Source organism: Sinohyriopsis cumingii, chromosome 1 (genome assembly GCF_028554795.1).
Source record: "Sinohyriopsis cumingii isolate HCF-2022 chromosome 1, ASM2855479v2, whole genome shotgun sequence".
Taxonomy (NCBI): Eukaryota; Metazoa; Mollusca; class Bivalvia; order Unionida; family Unionidae; genus Sinohyriopsis; species Sinohyriopsis cumingii.
Window position 1 is genome coordinate 154,073,968 of NC_142961.1, and position 23,624 is coordinate 154,097,591.

At 33.7% G+C, this 23,624-nt stretch overlaps 1 protein-coding gene across 12 annotated transcripts in view; it reads right to left on the minus strand.

The window, feature by feature from the left end:
* The window catches only part of LOC149808188 (spermatogenesis-associated protein 1-like), a 212,314-nt gene that overhangs the window by 115,978 nt on the left and 72,712 nt on the right, over nucleotides 1-23,624 (minus strand). For all 12 annotated transcript variants that reach the window (XM_089974458.1, XM_089974444.1, XM_089974434.1 and 9 more), the window contains exon 3: nucleotides 8,758-8,875. In XM_089974458.1, coding sequence (XP_089830584.1) covers nucleotides 8,758-8,875 — 118 coding nt within the window. The remainder of the gene's footprint in view (nucleotides 1-8,757; nucleotides 8,876-23,624) is intronic.

The window sequence follows — 23,624 nt, forward strand, 5'->3', positions numbered from 1 at the left end:
TAAGATGCCGAAAAGCTAGTAAAGAACTCATTAAAAAAATTACTCAGTTTTCTAGCTAATACTCCACTGTCATTACAAGTATGTATTGTGAATAGAATGAATGAAGCATAGGTGTATGGTAATACCAATAACATACAACAAAACTCGTTAAATATTCATTTGTTGAATATTCTTTATAGAATTGGAATGGGAGGAATATATAATTCTTCAAATATGTATAACAAATTGATAAATGTAAAAAAAAAAAATAATGGCATTATTTTCATTTTGGACTTCTGTTAGGGATGTAGTGTGATTTGACTTCTTTTTTTTTAAAAATAAATATATGTATTGAAAATTAAACTTTAAACCTATCTAAGTCTACTGAATACTGGAAATAAATAGTTCCAACAACAATGAGTCTATATTGTACTGAATACTGGAAAGAAATAGTTCCAATAACAATGAGTCTATACTGTACTGAATACTGGAAAGAAATACATCTAGTTTCCAACAACATGGAGTCTATACTGTACTGAATAGTGGAAAGAAATAGTTCCAACAACAATGAGTCTATACTGTACTGAATACTGGAAAGAAATAGTTCCAACAACAATGAGTTTATACTGTACTGAATACTGGAAAGAAATAGTTTCCAACAACAATAAGTCTATACTGTACTGAATAGTGGAAAGAAACAGTTCCAACAACGAGTCTATACTGTGCTGAATAGTGGAAAAAAATAGTTCCAACAACAATGAGTCTTTACTGTACTGAATAGTGGAAAGAAATACATGTAGTTTCCAACAACAATGAGTCTATACTGTACTGAATACTGGAAAGAAGCAGTTCCAACAACAATGAGTCTATACTGTACTGAATAGTGGAAAGAAATAGTTTCCAACAACGAGTCTTTACTGTACTGAATAGTGGAAAGAAACAGTTCCAACAACAATGAGTCTATACTGTACTGAATAGTGGAAAGAAATAGTTCCAACAACAATGAGTCTTTACTGTACTGAATAGTGGAAAGAAATACATGTAGTTTCCAACAACAATGAGTCTATACTGTACTGAATACTGGAAAGAAACAGTTCCAACAACAATGAGTCTATACTGTACTGAATAATGGAAAGAAATAGTTTCCAACAACAATGAGTCTATACTGTACTGAATAGTGGAAAGAAATAGTTCCAACAACAATGAGTTTATACTGTACTGAATAGTGGAAAGAAATAGTTTCCAACAACGAGTTTATACTGTACTGAATACTGGAAAGAAATAGTTACAACAACAATGAGTCTATACTGTACTGAATACTGGAAAGAAATAGTTACAGCAACAATGATCTCATCTTTCTTCTCTCAGTGAGAAAAAGAACTATACCTACGCAACCCAAATAGCCACAAGAACAATGTGCACATACATCATGATTAAATGATTTTTACTTTGTTTTGTTTATAAAATATTAATAGGTGGTAATGACATTTTTTTCAAGGACTGATTTCCTTATGTGTTATCCATTTCCCACAAGGACTGATATCCTTATGATTTATCTATTTCCCACAAGGACTGGTTTCCTTATGTTTTATCCATTTCCCACAAGGACTGATTTCCCTATGTTTTATCCATTTCCCAGTAGCACTAAAAATACTTTGATTAAAAAGGTTTTATTTCTTTTCAACATCTGAAGGTTCTGCTTGAATTGCAATATTTAGGGAAAAAGAATAACAAAAGATACAACCAAACTGTAGAACATGCCTACCATTTCTACAGTTATTAATTGTTCATTTAAAAAATCCATTTTATCTTTGAGGATGAATCTACAGGCAAATGAATGCATTGTCTTTTCTTGAAGACAATTAAATTTTCTGGTCCTTTGCCTCTGATGTTTGTAGTCAATCATTCAAGAAAAAACTATTATATAATGAAAATAAATCATAAAACTAATCAATAAGCATAGGATCTCAGAGGGAAAAATTATCTTTCCTCTTGTACTCTGTCATGTGAGGTCTGAACAGAAATTTAAAAGAAATATATTGTCTTAAATTTTGAATTAAATTTCAACAAAACTGGAAAATATTGTTTCTTTATCAATATTTTCACAGGACTTTCTACAATAAAGATCTTTCTTTGAAACTTTTCTCTTTGTTTTCAAATACTGACTGTAAATTTTTAAGTATTGACTATAAATTGTTATGTATTGACTACATGGCAATCTATACAACTTGTAGAATCAATATTATGCTCTTTCAATGAATGTCTGAAAATGGAATAGAACAGGGTACCAGTCCATGCATTCCTGTGGTCACTTTTGCCTCAGAAATATTCAATGATGCACAAAATTAATGGCCTAGTCATTTTAAATCTAACAATAGTTGCATCTACACTATTCTTTGGTTACCAAAATGGCTGTCAAAAGTATAGAGGCAGACTAACATTTGTGATACTAAATTAAAATTTAAATTGTTTATAATCAAAATTAAAAAATCCAAATACCTGTCATCTGTATTTTAAATCTAACCTCATATGTGCCTATGGCAATATGCAGGTTACCTAACAATATATGGACAATCTCAAGGTATTGGCAGCACTGCTGACATGAAATACACATTGCAATTTTAATGGTATATCGGCACCATATTACAATTCTGTAACACTTTACAGTATCAGTCTATTGTTATCAAGGAAAGGCAATTACAAAGACTGATAGGATTTCTTCAGACTTTTTAAGAGAGGACATGGGAAGCTTTGTACACAATATTGTCAACTTTGTAAACAAGTCAAGTTTGATAGCAGGTTTAGATTTCATGCATTGAAGACAAATTCAATAAGTTGTGTCTGTCTACAATAGCTTTTGGAACCAATAAAGCATAGAAATGATGTGGTAGATACTGGTACCAGTTATAAAGTTGATTACAAAAACTGATGTAACATGAGTTTGAAAACTTAATGCAAACATGTATAACCTTCAGTGTCAAGGTGCTTTGTAACAATTACCTCTAATAATGAATGGCAACCATGTTAAAGGTTGCAGCCAGAACGTTTAATATAGTGTAGCTCAGTTCATAATGTCATTAACGTTCATCCTTACAAACTTCGAGGCTTTATCAAGGACTTCCTTTAAATTGGTAAAGAAACCCTGATAATGGCATCCTTGGATAGCAATGTGGTCAAACAAAGCTTGTCTCATGAAATTCTCTGATTGCTAAAATCTGACATTAAAAACTCCAGTAAAAATGTCCAACTTAAATAAACTGAGAAGAAAGAGTGCAGATATTTTTATGAAACTGTTTCTATTTGCTGGTGTTGTCTAAATTCAATTAAGATTGATAATGAATTAATGTGACAAGTGTTTTTTGTACTCTCAGTGACTTTATGTGATTCACTGCCACAGTTCTTCTGTACATTAAAGATAACTTAAAAAGACTTGTAAGACATAACTATTTATACTAAGAAAGTCATAGATTCAACAGCGCATTCCACAGTTGTTTATTTTCCAGAATTTTCAAAATCTTCAACTCGTGTGGCTCTTGTTGCTCCTCGGCATTGCATCTGTTCTTCTGACAAAGAAATAACTTGGAAAACTCCAATGTATATATCTGTGTACACCATAGTAGCATTTAATGGCACATCAGCACCACAGTGATTATGTGGTGTCAACCAAAGGTAAAGTTTATAAAATGTAAAACTGATCTGCATAAACGTTTAGGAAGATAAACACCTCCAAATAAATGTAAAGATGAAGTACAACAAGATAAAATCCAAAACCTAAAGTTAAGTTCTGTAAAATGAAGTATGAAGGCAAAACCCTTAAAACATATGGTCTAAATCTGCATTCCCTCAAAAAGTCCAAACTTCTCTTGGATGGTATAACATCATACCACTTCTTCATGCAGTTTGCATCAAAATATTTTTGTCTCACAGGGTTGAAGCTGACACATTCAACAAGACTGTGTTCCAGGCAGTAGCATACTAACGAGGGGTGGGGAGGTGGACAGGGCAATTGCCTCAGGTGCCAGACGTTTTTGGGGCACCAAAACCCCTTTGGCTATTATCATCACCCTGGGCACCATTTACCATTATTATGCTACTGGTTCCAGTCAATGGACACCAGACAATTTTTGCTGGAGCTATCAAGGTTGCAAACCCTGACACAGCAAGTTTTTTCAATTTCATGTAACTGCCAACTTTTCAAGTGTCTGATGCTTGAGTGATCAAAGTAACTAACATTAATTCCAGGTCTCTATGGATACCTGGCATAACACTGCATAATTTGATCTTTGGAGAGAAGAATTACCATAAATGGCTATAAATCTTTCCATACTACTCAAATATGTTCTCATGCAAATAAATTTATTCAGCTGGTATAAATTTCCTTCCTAACTTAACTGCTCAAACCTTAATGATCAATGATTTTAAGAGCCTTTCTGAGTTGCTTTGACATTTTAATGCCACAAACCTGTAGAATGGTTTTAATCGGGTAACTAGCATTATGTCCAGTACCAGGGAGCCTATCTGGACTTCCGAGGTAAATGAATTTCAAGTCCTATAAAGGTTACTACATGATTATGGGCCTTTAAACTGGCTGTCATAATACGCTATGATTGCATGAATGGTGAATGTGTGTGTGTGCGTGATCTGGATATAAGCCCAAAAGGCCATCATGGGCTTAAAGTTACAGGCAGTGAAATGTCCAATGCAGCACTTCTGTTGAAATATTGGCTTTCATCATTGAAAAAAAACAAGGGATGCATACCACAGAAACTCTGAAGAAAATACAACCCAATTTTGCAAAATGGCATGATAAAATATGGTCGCTATCAAAAAACTGGCAACAGGTGTGTCATAGTACCAAATGATTAAGAAGCCGTATATACTCACTTATAAGTCAAGTCCAATGCAATCAACATAGATCCTACTATGCCAGTACATAATGTGATGGCAAATCAGAGTTATGTTGTTTGTTCTACCGATTAGACCCAATAAGCTGCATCAACATAGACCTGCTGATACATTATGTACTGGCAGATCTGGGTCTGTGTTGTTTACAGCTGGATCTAACTTATAAACGAGTATATACGGTAAAGAAGGCTCTTAAAGTTTTGAGTATCATCTAAAAAGATTTATGTTTTGAATTCATAAAACACCATCTCGCAGTTTGGAATTTTTAGCTGATTCATTACCTCAAAATCTTAGTTTATGACCAATTCGTTTTAAAAAAAAGTTGCAAACGATTTCTACTCCCACTGTAAAGGGAATGAAAAACATCAAATAATAAAGTATTAGGGTACAAAATTAATACACAAATCTCTTTTTTTGAACATTCGGGTAAAAAAATTAATAAACAAATCTCTTTAACACAAAAATATCTTGATGCTGGGCAAGGAGAGTTAAACTAGAATCTTTTTATGATTTGTGTCTTGCTTTTTACAAAAACAACACTTGTTTCTATTATTGCAAGTTCATCTAAATATGTGGCATTGATATTATGTATTTTAGGTGACATGAATTTCACACTTCAAACATTGTGGTCTATTTGATTCATTAAAAATTTATTTGGTTTTCAGCTGCTTTATTTGGTTTTCACAACTGGCATCAAAACTTAGAATACTGATTTATATTGGCACTTTTTGTTATTTGATTAAATTTCTACAGGTATAGTAAATGGATCATTTGAAGTATGATTTACCTACGCACATCAAGTTCATGAAATTTCGTTCTGCTGATGCAAACATTGACTTGTTTCAGTCATTTGTGAGTCATCACAATGCAATATATAGGAACTGAGACAATTGATATGACTCATGAAAAATAAAGTGTCATAATGCAATAATATACAAGAAAAATGAATGACCAAAAAGTTAAGTTTCTCCTCTTTTGCTACAAAGTCAAAGCAAAGAATGTTCAATGAGATACAAGAGCTAAGATGACTGTGTCAGTATGACCTGATACTATGGACTGTGTTCCAGCACCATTATTCTTGGTTGTTGTAGGGTTTAATGCCATTTTTCAGCACAAGATAGGTCATACATGCCAGCCAGTATAAATGGTGGAGGAAGAACCTGAGAAAAGCCCAGAAAGAGCCACTGACCCACGAGAAGCTACTGGCAAGCTTTCTCACGTACCTTCACCGGCTGAAACTGAGACTCAAACCCAAACAGAGGTGAGATGGCATCAATCCGTAACAGTGAGCGCTTTAGACCACATGGTCACTTCCCCGCTCATTATTCTTGGTGTTAAATTATTATATAAACATTTCTTCTCTGAGTATGGCAGTCATTTTCTCGGAGTATGGCAGTCATTTTCTCTGAGTATGGCAGTCATTTTCTGAGTGCTATAGACTGGGACTAGGCTAGAAAAAGTGCTGGTTACAATGGACTAAAATGTATATCCAAGGACAACTTGGACAGAAATGCAGGGATTTGTAAAAGCCCCCTTTGCCTTCTTCAAAAAAGCCCAATCAAAAGATCCACTACTATTACTGCACTGCAAGATACTTTGAAATAACAGAAGCCAAATTTTCAATTTTTGCACAATACAAAATAAAGTGAGAGATCTGCCAAGTACATTAGGAAGCATATCAACATGGCAGCCTATTATGGCCCTCACCTAAGGCCTATCTGCCCTCAGGCCTATTGTGGCCCTCACCTAAGGCCTGTCTGCCCTCAGGCCTATTGTGGCCCTCACCTAAGGCCTATCTGCCCTCAGGCCTATTGTTTGACGGGCCAGATTGACACAAAATACAAATGAACGTCATATGGGAGGCATGGGTAAAAGGGTTCGATTTTTATATGGGAAGAAAAGGAATGGAAGAAATTGACAAGACATATTCTTAATTTTGTATTTTTATTTTATATGCCCCACAATTACAGCTGATTTCATGTTTTAAGCACCTTAAAGCTCTGTTACAAATAACAATGTTTGGAAGAAGACTTGCCATATTTGCTGCACATTCTAAAAATCTGATTTTTAACATAAAGAACATAACTGCAATATGAATTGATATTATTAAGGTAAGGTACAGCATCATATTTGGAAAACATTATATTTATAAGTAACTTACATATGTAAAAAGGCCATATTAGTTCCATCTAATTGAGGTATTACTATCGGCTAACATCGGCATTTTGGATGTGGCCTTGGAAAACAACTCTACGCAAAATTTGTCGGTTGCATTTAGATTCATTTGGTCTAATCTACGTCATTACAACTGGATGTTAGTAAAGATGGTCTATTAGTTTTGACCTGTGTTGGATTACCAGGTAGTGAATCAACATTTAACTGGAAGATATTGCCTATTTATAGCATACACTGTGTAAAGCACAGAAATGCATAGATGGGAGGCAAAGGTAAAGGCATGGAAATGCATATCTGGGGAGTAAAGCTGGGTTAAAGTGACATCTTTTTTCCCAGATGAGTTAAGGATGAAGTAAAAAAAACTACAGATCCATCTCCATCTCCTATAAAAATTACTAGAACAATATGTCCATGATTTTCTAATTTTGTTTTTAAAAAACCACTCCATGAAACGAATAAAAATTGTCCACATCCGTGAGTAGATATATATCAGAAAAGTAAAAATGTACCTCACATATCTGCTCATGAGTATTATTTTAAATCCACCATACATTCCTAATTTAATCCACCAGAGCAAGCCAAAACATGATTACACTCCTAATTTGAGATACACTATTTCAAATAATGACACAGTGCCAAATCCATAACAAAAGAACTCAGGCACACTTGAATAGAATAATATTCTGAAGGAAATTAAACAAGCTCAAACTGCACAATATCTTCTTGAAAGGATAATTGCTTAGAAAACAAAAATAAAATGCATAACAAACACAAACTGAGCCTAAATCATGAAGATGCATCAAGTGACTTAGTGATCAAGACTGGTTCTGAGGGCATTTTATTATATGACTCTGTATGAGTGGGAGTTCTCACAGTGATCAGGTACTATCATTCCAATATGCATGAAACATCTGAACTTAAACTGATAACACAGATTATATTGATCGAACATGTCATCATGCAACATGGACAGTGCTTATGTCAGAACCATGGCTGACAACTTTCAATTAAATCCTTAAAATTACATTGTTCTGCATAATGTGAATGAGTCCAACAAATTGTTTCATGCATTTTTAATCCCATGTTAATAATGTCAACCATGTTTGAACACAGCCCATAGGAAAGATGTAGAAATAACAGCACACAAGAACTGCAGAATATACATGCATTACATAATTGTACAGGAAGGATGAACAAGCCTAAACCAAACATTTTGTAATCTGACACTTTTTTTGTATGACATTACTGGCCATGGTGAAGAACAACTGTACTAAGGCAAATTCAATGGCAATGGTCTATGTTGTTGTTGTTGTTGTTGTTGTTGTTGTAGGGTTTAACGCCATTTTTCAGCACAAGATAGGCTATACATGGCGGCCAGTATTAATGGTGGAGGAAGAACCCAGGAAATCCCAGGAAAGAACCACCGACCCTCAAGAAGCTACTGGCAAGCTTTCTCACATACCCACATTGGCCGAATCCAAGACTCGAACCTACGCAGGCAGAGGTGAGATGGCATTGATCCGTAACGGACAGCGCTTTAGGCCACTCGGCCACTTGGGGCCCCAGCAATGGTCTATTACAAGCCTAACGTTATATGCACTGACCCTGCCATATTCATAGTGGGAGTATAACAATAATGAAATAAAGAAACGGAAAGAATAAAAATGTTACAAATTTTGAACAAGTAACAGTACTCACTCTTGTTAAGCTTCTGCCCACACTCTTGAGAAAGACATATTCCCGTGGTATGACTTCAGTCCCCAGTTGCTGCTCAATTTCATCTCGAAGGACAAACACTTTTGTCTCTGGGTGGACCCTGAAAATCGGAAAGATGATGTCAGCACTTGTAATCATAAAATGCAATTAATTCAGGAAGTCTGATAATCTTTGAAAGAACCTAGATAATGAGAAACAAAAGGATCTACCAAGAGAAATAAAGATATTCACCAAATTTTTTATTTCAAATTGATATTTAATAATCAATTGTCTTTGAACAGTGGCATCATCCACAGTCCTGGAATTATTTGCCAAAACAAAACACAGTATCATGCATGCATCTTGTACAGGAGGCATCAGGTAATTACACTTCCCTTTTAATGTGTTCAAAACACAGTATCATGCATGCATCTTGTACAGGAGGCATCAGGTATACATTTCCCTTTCAATGTGTTCAAAACACAGTATCATGCATGCATCTTGTACAGGAGGCATCAGGTATACACTTCCCTTTTAATGTGTTCAAAACACAGTATCATGCATGCATCTTGTACAGGAGGCATCAGGTATACATTTCCCTTTCAATGTGTTCAAAACACAGTATCATGCATGCATCTTGTACAGGAGGCATCAGGTATACACTTCCCTTTTAATGTGTTCAAAACACAGTATCATGCATGCATCTTGTACAGGAGGCATCAGGTATACACTTCCCTTTTAATGTGTTCAAAACACAGTATCATGCATGCATCTTGTACAGGAGGCATCAGGTATACACTTCCCTTTTAATGTGTTCAAAACACAGTATCATGCATGCATCTTGTGCAGGAGGCATCAGGTATACACTTCCCTTTTAATGTGTTCAAAGCACAAGCAATGTGCAAAAAATGATACAAAACATGGGGCATGAGAAGAGCTGTGGATTTTGAGAGAAACAGGTTAAATCAGTAAGGTGGTCATTAATACAGACATCTATGATCAGTGATAGAAGTGCATGGTGGCAACTGCCATGCCAGTTCAAAATGGAACTTTCCTCCTCAATAATAATTTCAATAACTTTTTCAAACCATACATTAGGTTAAGTCAAGGTTTATATCAATACACATAGTGTAGCTTTTTTTCAAAAATTTATAACAAATGTATAAATTGGTTTGGGTTGTGCAGTATGATACTGAATGAAGGCCACTTTCCAAAACAGGTAAAAACTAATTCCCCTGTTTTAATTTTCAATTGGCTTTATGTACATAAATCTAGATCACAATACAGATACCTTGAATCATTGGCGATGACTTGGAAAATCAATTATTCATTCACCTGTAATCATGCATTTACTAATTATCTAAATTAAATAAACTTTCTAATTACTCATTTACTAATTATCTAAATTAAATAAACTTACTAATTACTCATTTACTAATTATCTAAATTAAATAAATTTACTAATTACTCATTCACTAATTATCTAAATTAAATAAACTTACTAATTACTAATTAACTTATTATCTAAATTAAATAAATTTACTAATTACTAATTTACTTATTATCTAATTTAAATAAATTTTGTGCAGGACAAGATCTGTTATTATATTGTACGTGACAAGAAAGAAGATAGTGTGCCACATTTCCCTAAACCTGCTTGACTCATTAACTTAGCCTTTCTCTGCAGATTGGCCACATATTCTAGTTACAACAAGGCAAGATCCTGTTGTCATGACAAAAAAGCAACACTGATACCACTATTTAAATCTGAAACGAACTGTACTGAGTCTTGCAACTATCATCTCAATGTACTCAGAAACTACATTTGCAATGCCATGGAAAAAATAACAAATGACTGACTATCTTAACTATCTTAAATCTTGAATCAAACCAATTACTATAAGATTTTCAAGGTGGATTCAGAAGCCATAGAAATTCAATTAGCAATCTAGTCAGAGTGTAAACATTTATTAGTGAAGCTTTCATAAAAAAGAACATGTTGTAACCATTTCTGTTGTTCTGTACAAAACTTATGACACAGTATGGAAGTTTGGCATGACAAATAACATGTTTAACCTTGGTCTAAGGTGCTACTTTCTTACCTTTCAACCAAATTTGCTTTAAAGACAGACATTTCATACTCAAAGTAGCCACCACCCTTTCTGAAATCCAGCATGGATACGGGTGTACCTCAGGGTTGCATACTGTCTGTCAACCTTTTCAGTGTTTGATAGCCATATGCATTAATGAATGGTATGACTGCTCATCATACAATGTCAAAAACCTTTTGATCAACTGAGTTCAGAAATGGTCAGAACAAATGGGCTTAAATTTTGTGAAATTTGAAATGTTTGAATAAACTTTTTCCAACTAAACAGAATTCACAACAATCTGAAACTTGATCTTGACATTTTCCTCATTCTTGTAGGGAAGGAGACCACATTTTCAGAAATTATTCTGAACGATAAGCTAAATTATTTAGGAGCAGATCTGATGGTCTTACATTGGTAATGCAGAACTTTAGTAAGATGTAAATGTAACCATGACCATCAGTATTCACTCGATTTTACCCCTCCCCGGGCCTAGATGTTTTTCATAACAAAATATTATGTGGTGTATAAATATATCCCTCTGACTTTGACCCCCCCCCAAAAAAAAAACTTCCTCTGGATGCCCATGACTCAGTGTGTATGAATCAGTGTCCAAATCTTACATACAGATATTTAATCTGACATACAATCAAGTACTTTGTCCCTGACTAGTAATATTTAAAACTGCCATCTTGGAAAATCTGTATACTTTAGCAAATGATTTTATCACATAAGACAGATGAAATAAGCTCTTCAACATCGTACCAGATATTCCTCTAATCCATCTAATTCTGCATATGATGTCATTTATATTTTGTCTAAATAGCAAACCTTGTACAATCAAAAACCAAAGTTCATTTTTATCTTTTGACGTATAAATTACCCTTGTCTAGAAGCTGCAAAAATCAGCAACCCAATAAAGCAAAATTCTCCATTCCAAAATCAAAACCTTGGTATCTACCCCCCCTCCAAAATATTCAATAAATGATAATTCAAAAAGTCTGCAATAAATTGTCTCATTTTTTAGAATCAAATCAATTGAAAAGAACCTTCCATTATAGACATACATCCCTCAATTCAGACAGTTCAAAAGATGGAGACAAAATTGCTGCTGAAACTGCAATATCCCAAAACACATTCTTGTCAGTGTCTTGACTTCCACCAAGTGAGACAACAGTTTTTATGTCAACTTGAGAAGCTTTCAGATGATGAACCACCTAAGAACATTTTGAACATTTTAAAATATGGCTTATGTAATAAAATTTCACCCTATATTTTAAAAACATTACCTTTGTGAAATGTCGAATTTTGAATTGCAGTGAACTTTAAAATTTTATCACATTTAAGCCAGAAAAGTCTTTGTGAAGGGTCACTTCGACCTTTCTTCGTTCATCTTCCCCCCATGTCAGTGTAAACTTCAAAATGGCAGCATTCAAATTCACTGAAACTGGCCAGGGTACCTTAACACAGTCCTTAGAAAGTAAACATTTGAGCTACCAACCCTAACTGCTTGGTAGGAACCTATGTCCACTTATCATTTTTTCAAAGGGAAATTGTTACACACGGTCGTTCACAGATTCTGAGCTGTCTAAACCTGATGAAAGGAATTACTTCCTTGGGAAAAATTAGGGACCACTGCCTACGATTGGGCAGAATAAATTAGGGCATACACTTTAGATCAATCAGACTTTAAAGTCAAAATTCTTTAGTCTGAAAATCTCCTGAAAGAGGAAGAGAGTCTTTGACTCTTTGGAAAGCCTAAAGAGAATAGTGCTTTCCTCATTAAACAAGAAAGGGACCAGGTGGCTGTCTTGTAAAAAGAAAGACAGGTTTTAGTGCTAGGACGCACAAGTTCTGAAAGAGAACAGCAAAAAGGTATGCAATTTTAGTTTCACGTAATATTCTATTATCTGACTGTTTGTTTTATGCAAAATGTGTTTGCTATGACTAGGTTTCCATATTATGTATCTTTTATTCAATTCATGGAAATGTGTTGATACTAGAGTTGTTGTGCAACTTATTTTATTCAATTTCATGGAAAGTGTTGATGCTAGAATGTTATGCAATTTACCTTTTTAATTATACAGTTTTTAGTTCATTGGTAGAATTGATTGCATGTGATCCAAATGTTCATATGTGTAGGATTTTATAGGGTTATATGAAATAACTTCCTCTGTTTGCTAGGACGATACAGACTATCATGAATTAATGATAATTACCTAATTATATCTGATTTTTGTAATGTTTGAATAATCTTGTAGGTTAAGGATTGCTGTGAGTAACAATTTGTGAATTTCATGCAATAGTAATCGAACATGTAGTAGCATGTAAAAGAATACGGTAATATTTGATAGATGCTCATGTGGTAATTAAAGACCTGCTGCTGGAAGCGAGGTCAATGTCCTACTGTACTAAGTCAGAATTTACGCAGTGTGTGGATAGCTAACATGCTCTGAATAATGTGGGTGAATTTTATGTATGTCTAGAGAATGGGGTATACAAAAATTTAGAGGTAATTTTGTCCTTTAAGGAACAGCTTTTTGGGAGAGAGACAGGACAGTCTGAAGACAGAAGTCAGAGGAAAAGAAGGACGAGGTCAGAATAAAAGGACCAAGAAGTCCATGAAGGGGCAAAGCACAGAGCTTAGGAACGATGAACTAGGAGACGTTGATATACGGTCAAAAGGAAGGAAGGTGATGCACATCATTCGTGGACATTGCGCTCTTTTCACCTCTTGTTATGATGATGAAATAAATCCAAATTAGACACACCTGTTAAATTATATTGACATAATCTAACTTGAATTGGAATTGCCATTATTCTGATTAAATTTGTTATTTTCTTGTCAAACGGGGCTCATATTCCTTTATTTCTTCCCAGTATTCTTGCTCAGTTCTCTGTTGAAATTCTATTCTTCTTTCACTCCCACTGGGCTATAATATCGAGGGGGGTCATCCTCTAGATAACACCAGCCAAATCCAATTAACCACCCCTCTTACTAAGAAGGTGACGTTACAGAATTGTAACAATTTTAACATTTATTTCATATATCTATTCATGAATTTTAACACCTTCATCTTTTTATATTATATACCAATTAAGGAATTTTAATACATTTGCTTTTTTTTATTTTACATACCTATTAGAGAATTTTAACACCATTACCTTTTAAAGAATGTTTTCCTAAAGATTTCAGCAATTATTAACCTTTTTATTTTTAATTTCATTTTACTCCTCACTATATAGCCAGGATTATGTTGATGTGTCATGAAATCCTGCACATATATACATACATACATACATACATACACACACACACACACACACACACACTCTCACACACACACACACACACACACACACACATACATACATACATATATACAATTCACACACACACACATACATACATACACATACATACATACATACATACATACATACATACAATTCACACACACATACATACATACATACAATTCACACACACATACATACACACACATACATACATACATACAATTCACACACACATACATACACACACATACATACATAGATACATAGATACATACATACATACATACATACATACATACATATCACACACACATACATACACACACATACATACATACAATATGATTATTTCGGTGTTACTAAAATTTCTAAATACTGAATGACTAATTCTACAGTCATTGGGTCCTAAAGAGTCTGGTTTCAGAGAGAATGTTCCTTTGATTGCACACTGTTTATGTTTAATATTTATTTCCTTTCTTTTTTATTGTCTTCCTTCTAGACCTGATGTTTAACCTCAATATTTGTCACTTAACCTCAATATTTGTCACTTAAACTTAATATTTGTCACTTAACCTCAATATTTGTCACTTAACCTCAATATCTGTCACTTAACCTCAATATTTGTCACTTAACCTCAATATTTGTCACTTAACCTCAATATCTGTCACTTAACCTCAATATTTGTCACTTAACCTCAATATTTGTCACTTAACCTCAATATTTGTCACTTAAACTTAATATTGTCAGATAAATGTCTCAACAGACAAATCTCAGATTGGAATGTGGACCCTATAAATATGAGTGAATCATGAAAAACAGAATTTTGACCCCATCATATGGACTCAAAAGAAGGGTGACAATCCCTATTCTTGCACCTCAAAGTGTTCTTCAAAGGTGAAATAGGAAATCCCAGTGTGTGTGTCAAAAAGCTGTGGCAGGGCCAAAGTTTTAAACCTATTTTATCACAGTTAACCTACTGGTAATTTGAATCATCATCAAAGAGAAGGATCATCTTACAAAGTAAATGCATGACTGTCAAATAAATGTACCTTTTATTGACTATTAATCAGTTAAAATTACTGTGCAAACAGCAAATCAAACATAACATAGAGAGCTAAGTAACTGTAACAATAATAGAATTATTCTATAATCATAAATATATATAAATTAATAATGTTTATCTTCCAAAACTGTTAAGTTTCAATTTACTTTTCCATTTAATAGATATTAAAGAAAGTCAAATATTTTAGAAAAATGGATTTGTTGTAAGACTGGTCATGAATGTCAAAGTAAATACCTTCATGAATACCTATGAAAGAATACCATAATAGCATGACAAAATAGCATTCAACATTTTGTATAAATTATCTTTCCTTGATAATAAGTTTTTATTTACATAAAATTATGTTAATCCACATAAAAAGGAAACAGAATTGAACAAGGGTTAAATTCTAGGAAAGGTAGGCAATTGCAGTGAAGCTGTATTCATTGTATACAAGCTGTTGCCACAGAAATCTCAAATAAGCATAACAGTCTAATAAACAAGTGATCTGAAAAGTAATCATCCTTTCAGTTTGTCAAATTGACAAATGTCAAATCAGTGACAGTAGTTTATAGTCATTCTGGACAAAAGACATGGTAACTTGAAAATTAACAAATAGTTATTGTACTTGAGCTGAAAATAAAAGTATATAAAAAAGAGCTATAATTTAAATGACTCAATGCATGTTACTCCAGAAAAATTGACAGCACATACATTCATAGAAAAAATGGCGAAGAACATCAATAACTACCATACCGTAGACCTAGTATCATCTTCTCTTGATATTTTTAAAAATGTGGTTGTGTTATTATTTCTGTTCTTTTCACTAAAAAATGAATTTCAAATTTCTTTCATTCTGGACTCCATTTGTTGTTGCTTATCATAAATTGGATGAAAAGATACAAAAATGCACATTTTCTTGTCCAAGAAGTAACTATTGCAGCCATACTGTCTGTCAAATAGAGATGATGTCTAACAAACTGGCCAAGAGTAAGTTATCAGTGTGGTGGATTTTATAACTCATTTTGTTTTTAGAACTATAAACCAGATCAAGTTTACACTGTGTTTTATATATATATATATATATATATATATATACACACACACACAAACACACACACATATTTACACATGTATGTATAAAGTGTGTGTTAATGGAGTTTCATGGCACATCAGCACAATCCTGGCTACATGGTGCCAAGAAACAATTACATAGTAAAAACAGCAAAGATAAAACAATAATTGCTAAGAACTTTACGCAGATAAACCTTTCTGAATAAATATAAACACATAATCCTCTAAGCTAAAAGGTCAAGGTAATGTAAACACTGGCTAAAAGGAAACCCTACTGCAGATAGGAATGTAGGTATTGACTTCTTAAGATCTGTGGATTCTTGACCAGGTTCAAATGTCCCCACTGTCCACAAAAGATTCATAAGATTAAATGTTAGATGTAAGGTAAACATCAAAGGAACTCTGGTTCCATTAAACGTTTCAACTTGAGCATGTACTGAACTTTAAAGTATGTCCCTTTCTCTAATTTTTATAAAGGCAAACTTAAGATCACTATCTCAGTTTTTTAAGCTGCATAGCACTGTATATTCTTGTTTATAAGTCCAGTCAAACTGCAAAAAACAAAGATCCTGATCTGTCATAGCATAACACACCTGCAGATCAGGGTCTATGTTGTTTGTTCTACTGATTACTCCTAACAAACAGCACAGATCCAGATCTGCCAATGCAATATGTTATGGCAGATATGGGTCTGTGCAGTTTGCAGTTGAATTTGTCTTATAAGCAATTATATACAATAACAACCATACTTCAAAACAAAGGGCATTTATCTGATATTTATATACAAGATGGCTGTTTTAAAAAAAAAACTAAGGTGACTTTTTACTCAAAAAATTTGATTTTATTCCTGCAATTATATAAACCACATAATCTTTATGTATCATTTGAAACTTTTAAAAAATACAAATTTTAGACTGGAAAGTTATCATAACGGAAATTTTCTAGCTTTGATATATTGTGAATACATAAACTTGCATTCAGTATACTTGAAGTCCTTCACATATTTTTCAATATTCAATAACAACACACACTGTAAAAACACAGAATACACATACTGTAAAAGCATTTGACACATATTTTTGATTTGACATTTTGTTCTTTGCCTTAGAATCCTGAAACATCAAAGACTTAATTAGGCCACAGTGATCTATTTTTTAATGAGTTATTTAGCTCAGTAGGATAATGCTATAATATTCTGGCAGATCTTAATATCTAGGCATAGAATTTACTCATCAGGCAATTGCTTGTGTGATTCCTGGTCAAAACAAGAACAAATAGGTCATTGTGACCAGTATTAGACTGTATCCTGAACTTTATAAATTAACACCACTGCTCCAGTGGCCTAGTCATTAGAGCATCTGCCTCAGATGCAGGAGACTGCGGGTTTGAACCCTGGCCAAGTCATACCAAAGAATTATAACAATGGCACTAACATCTGCCTCGCTAGGCGCTCAGCATTAAGACGTTAGTGTTAGGACTGGTCATCCTGGTGTCATGATAATGTGACTAGGTGGGACATCAAGCTACATGTCTACAGCATGATGTCCCAGTGCTAGACATCACTATGAACTGCCACACTGCAGATATCATAGTTAAACTATATGACTGAAACATTGTTAAAGCTATATTCAAAATCCAAATCACACACACACACACACACACAAACACACACACACACACACACACACACATAAATTAATGTAGGTCTGTTGGAACATTCTGATCTAAACAATCATGAAAATAAATGCAAAGTTTTGAAAAGTTATGAGATATCTTTATTTTTGTAAGTAATATATTTCAAGAATTAGAATAAACAGAAATAATGTTTAAAGGTTTTCATATTCATGAGTTAATTTGTAATAAAATTGTCAAGGTTTTCTAACAAAATTCTAAAGCTCATCAAATGCTCTTAAATAGTACAAACTAGGTTCAATGACTATATACAAACTAGGTTCAATTACTATATGAAGTATTTGTAAAAGGGAAAGACAGCCTTTTAGAAGTATCATTTGTAAACTGTTGTCACCATTGACCCGAAATTATATTATCAATGTAAACTGTAATGGTACTATCTTGTCAGTGGCTGAGACCTATCGTAACTAGGACTAACATTTGGTAGTTGTTTACATAACTGACAGGCCACTGTTTAGAATTCTAATCGTAAGTAAAATATGTATATCAAGACAAATTTCATTTACATATTGACACAACGTTAAGCCTGTTGATAGGCACATCAAGTTACTAGGGCCAGTTTATTAAGTATACTGTAGACAACATTCAACGTGTCAATATTTTCAGTGCCACTCAATGACTCATTAACAACATTCTTTTAAATGATAATTGCTATCAAGACCACACACAATACTATATTAGTCATCTTAGTCCTTTTCATGCCCATTAGGGCATTAGCTCAGTCGGTAGAGTGTCAATCTTGTAGTCCAAGGGTTCAATGCCTGGGTCAGAGCCTTGCTATGTCCTTGGGAAAGGCACTAAGTGCCCATTTCCAAGCATGATATGCCATTAAAAACCAACCCACAAAAAACTTAAATCCCAAAACACTGAAGTATGGATGAGTCATACCATACACTCCTGTAAGAAAGTAGGATCACTGCAAACATCTTCCAAGGACTTTGTTTTTGAATACTCTCTCTCTCTCTCATGCACACAAACACACACACACACCATCTTAAATATAATGATAAAATAAAAATAGAAGCTCTTATATAGCTGCCAGTATCATAGGGTTTGTTAGAATTTGACTAATTATATTCAAGTTAAGAGGGTCTTATCAATGGTGATGTAGTTTTAAATATAATCTTATCTTAGCATATACAATGTTAAATGTGATCTGATCTTAGCATGTACATGTTAAATATTTATAGGTTACTGCATTTGTATGGAAAAATATGAAAGAGGTTTTTTTATGGAATACTGCACGACCTTGGGAGTGCAGTATATCTATCCGACAAAACGAGTTCATATTTTCCCATACAAATGCAGTAACCTTTTTATTATATGCTCATTTTTTTATTCTACCTAAGGTTTAATTATATAAACAAAATACACTACAAGAAACAACGTAAATGAATGTATGCCATATTCCAAACTAAATAAGAAAATGGCGTGTCGAGTTAAAATTGAAATTTGGAGTCATATTGTGAATGAACATGCATTGCAACAACTTTTCCATTTGATCTGGAATGAATAGATTTTGGTATTTTTTTAAATTCTATGAAATTTAGTGATTATGGACTGGATTTGTATGTGACAATTCCACATGAAATACATGGGATTGAAGTAGCTAGAGAGAAGCATGTCGACATCTGCAAATGTGTTTCTGTTTCTGTCACTGAATGTTTGAAATCATAATGTGGGAAAAATATAAAGTTTTTCAATTGCAATTATCAAAAAGACGCTATGGAATTTAATGCTTATTTCATTTTGAGTGCAGTAAGGAGGATGTAATTGCACTTATCATCGAAAGTACAGTACATTTTTGAAATGTGTAATCAAGATTGAGAACCTATGACATGGCTCATGTAATTCAGATTTGCGGAACTAAGAAAGTACATTTTGAGGAAATTCAGGATGTAAAACTGTAAGTATATTGTTTTGCCATTCTTATCACCAGCTAAAGAAGACAGTATATGACTTGTCACTTGTATATTATTTGTAAGGATCTTTCTTGCGTCTGTTGTATACTGTAGCTAGCCAAAATCCGAAACATTGTATCAACGCGGAATGTGCCAAAGCAGCAGGTATGTGGCAGTCCACGAAACATCTGTTTTAGTTCATTCAGAAACAAATTTAAACAACCACAACGTAAAGCACCTCTTACGCAAGTGTACATGATTTGTTTATAAATCAAAAGTGCTGGCATCTGCGTCCATTGTTTGTTTACAATAGAAAGTAGTTCCTTTATGCACATGAATGCTATATGTGTATTGGCACGCGGGTTCAGTTTTGGGTAATACTGCACGATTCTGACAATGTAAAGTTAACAGGGGAAAAAATGAGCATATAATAAGATCTGATCTTAGCATGTACATGTTAAATATGATCTGATCTTAGCATGTACATGTTAAATATGATCTGATCTTAGCAATTACAATGCTAAATATGATCTGATCTTAGCAATTACAATGTTAAATATGATCTGATCTTAGCATGTACAATATTAAATGTGTTCTTATTTTAGCATGTACAATGCTGAATATGATCTGATCTTAGCAATTACAATGTCAAAAATCTGATCTTAGCATGTACATGTTAAATATGATCTGATCTTAGCATGTACATGTGAAATATGTTCTGATCTTTGCATGTATAATGTTAAAAAATATGATCTGATCCTAGCATGTACATTTTAAATATAATCAGGCTCTAGCATGAAAAACATTAAATATTATCTGATGTTAGCAACTGCCCATCAATGACTGTCTATAAAAATTTTGAATTTTTGTGCAGGAAGGGGGTCCATGGGGGTGACACCATGAGTTACCGCACTGGAAGACACCAACGCTAGTGATGCCTCTGCTGCCCATGCCACACATCATGTATTACTATATTGGTTCAAGGTGGAAACACTTTACCAGCATATCACTGTACTGGTTCAAAGCAGAAACGCACAACTTGTACATTTTAATTAAACTATAAGGATTGATCGAGAACATGAAAGAATTTGGCCTTGAAATGACAGTACTTCACATGCCCTCATTTTTGTTCCTTATTTTACCTACTGGCCTAACATTGCAATGACTGATTTATTTTTTTTGCACTTTGATGTTTATGAAGGGTTCAGCACTCCAATATTCACATTATTTTCATTACCAGTAGTTGTTTGTCATAGACCCAGATGAAACATGTATACATGTATAGAAAAATTGCTGAAAACTATATATTTTTTTTTCTGAGCAGAACATTATTATATAAACAATATGAGATGGCTCAAATAAATCCAATGGACTGATTAAATATCTTTTCATAATTTTGTTAAACAAGACATGTAACTGAAGTAAGCTTTTTTTCACCCCATGCAACTTTTGATCAACAGGAAGGGATTGATCAGGATACCAGCATACCTGAGCTTTTGGCCACAATTAACATTAGCATAACCTGGGAGTATACCTGATAAATGACAGCAATGTATATTAAGGTAAGCCAAAACAGAGGATATAGATGTAAACAGAAATAAAAATCAGTTACCATTACCACTTAGTTCAATTGTATGTACTCTGTCAGTATCACCGAGCTATATAATTACCCTATGATAACCACAAACATGCAGTCATCAATGTCCTGGCACTCACAATGGCAGATTAATAAAATTCCACAAGGATAAGAAAAGAGACAGTTACCACTGTCACTCAGAGTGATAGATTACCATAATTCCCCTATAGCCAAGCACAGTCACCACTGCACCGGCAATCAGAGTGACAGGTTATCATAATTCTTCTATGATAATGTGGCAGAGAGTCACCAATTCACTCAGAGTGACAGATTGTCATAATTTTGGTACAATATGCACAGGCACAGAGTCACCACTGCACTGGCACTCAGAGTGACAGATTATCAAAATTCCCCTTTCATAAGCACAGGCTCAGTTATTACAATCTCACCATCCTTTGTCACAGATATATTATATGAATCACTTTTTTTGTTAGCCTTAAGTGTCTGAAATAATCAATGCCTTGCTGAAAAGAAAACCAGCTGAGATAAATAGCTACTATTTTAGAGCTTTTTTGGGGGCTACATTGCTTTCAAAACACATTATTTATAACAAAATCAGAGACAAAAACATTGCATTGAATCAAATGATTTCAATACCGCATTGTCCAGTTCTAAGCAAGTCTGTGCTGATAATTTGACTGTACTCTTTTGTGATAAGGATGAAGCATGATAAGGAAATGAAGTAGAAAGTATTTACATGAATAGTTTTCTTGTCCGAGCAGCTCCGACTCTTACGACATTTGTCAACTAACTGTCACGGTTTACATATGAAGCCACTCCTAAAAGTCCAAAGTATTCCACATGCAAGTAACACAGGATAGTGAGATTGTTTCAGGTCAATCACCCACTTCATAAAACATTTATACAACTGTACTACAGACATGACATGCTTAAATGTGTCACTCATTAACACATTTATACAACTGTACTATGGACATGACATGCTTAAATGTGTCATTCATTAAAACATTTATACAACTGTACAAGGGACATGACATGCTTAAATGTGTCACTCATTAACACATTTTGACAATCATACTACAGACATGACAAGCTTGAATGTGTCACTCATTAACACATTTTGACAATCATACTACAGACATGACAAGCTTGAATGTGTCACTCATTAAAACATATTGACAATCATACTACAGACATGACAAGCTTGAATGTGTCACTCATTAAAACATTTTGACAATCATACTACAGACATGACAAGCTTGAATGTGTCACTCATTAAAACATATTGACAGTTGTACTACAGACATGACAAGCTTCACTGTCACTCATGAAAAAACTTTCAACAATTATACTGCAGATAGGACAAGTTTCATTATGACACTCATAAACAAACTTAAGACAGTTATACTGCAGATATGATAAACTTTAATATGTTGCTCATGAAAACCTATAGACATTTTTACAAAAGACATGACAAGCTTCCATATGTCACTCATGAAAAACCGTTAGACATTTATAATGCAGACATGACAAGCCTGAATCCACCACTCACAAACAAATTCTGAGACAACTGAACTTTGAGACACTTCAAGACAATTGAACTTTGAGACAACTGAACTTTGAGACAATTGAACTTTCGAGACAATTTGAACTTTGAGACAATTGAACTTTCAAGACAATTTGAACTTTGAGACAATTGTACTGCAGTCCTAACATGCTTGAATGTATCTCTCCTGAAAAACTTTTTGACAATTATTCTCTGGACATGACAAGCTGGAATGTGTCACTCACAAAAACCCTTTCCAGTAATGCTGCAGACATGACATGCTTGAATGTGTAACTCATGAAAACCCTTTCCAGTCATGCTGAAGACATGACAGGCTTGAATGTGTCACTCATGAAAAATCTTTTAGAAGTCACAGCTGATGACACTCATAATATAAATCAACTCTGCGAATTTCCTTAAAGTTATTTAATTCAGAAGAAATTAAGCATTTTTAAAAGCCAAAATCAAAAATTACTTTTTACAGCTGTTTCATGTTAAATCATTTTGATTGTTGTTCCTGTAGCTGGAGGAATTGTTCATCTTGTCTTTTAAAATGCCGTCAAAAGAATATGGACATGATTCTCTTTCAAGAAATATATTCAACATCCAATGAAATTTTACTTGAAAA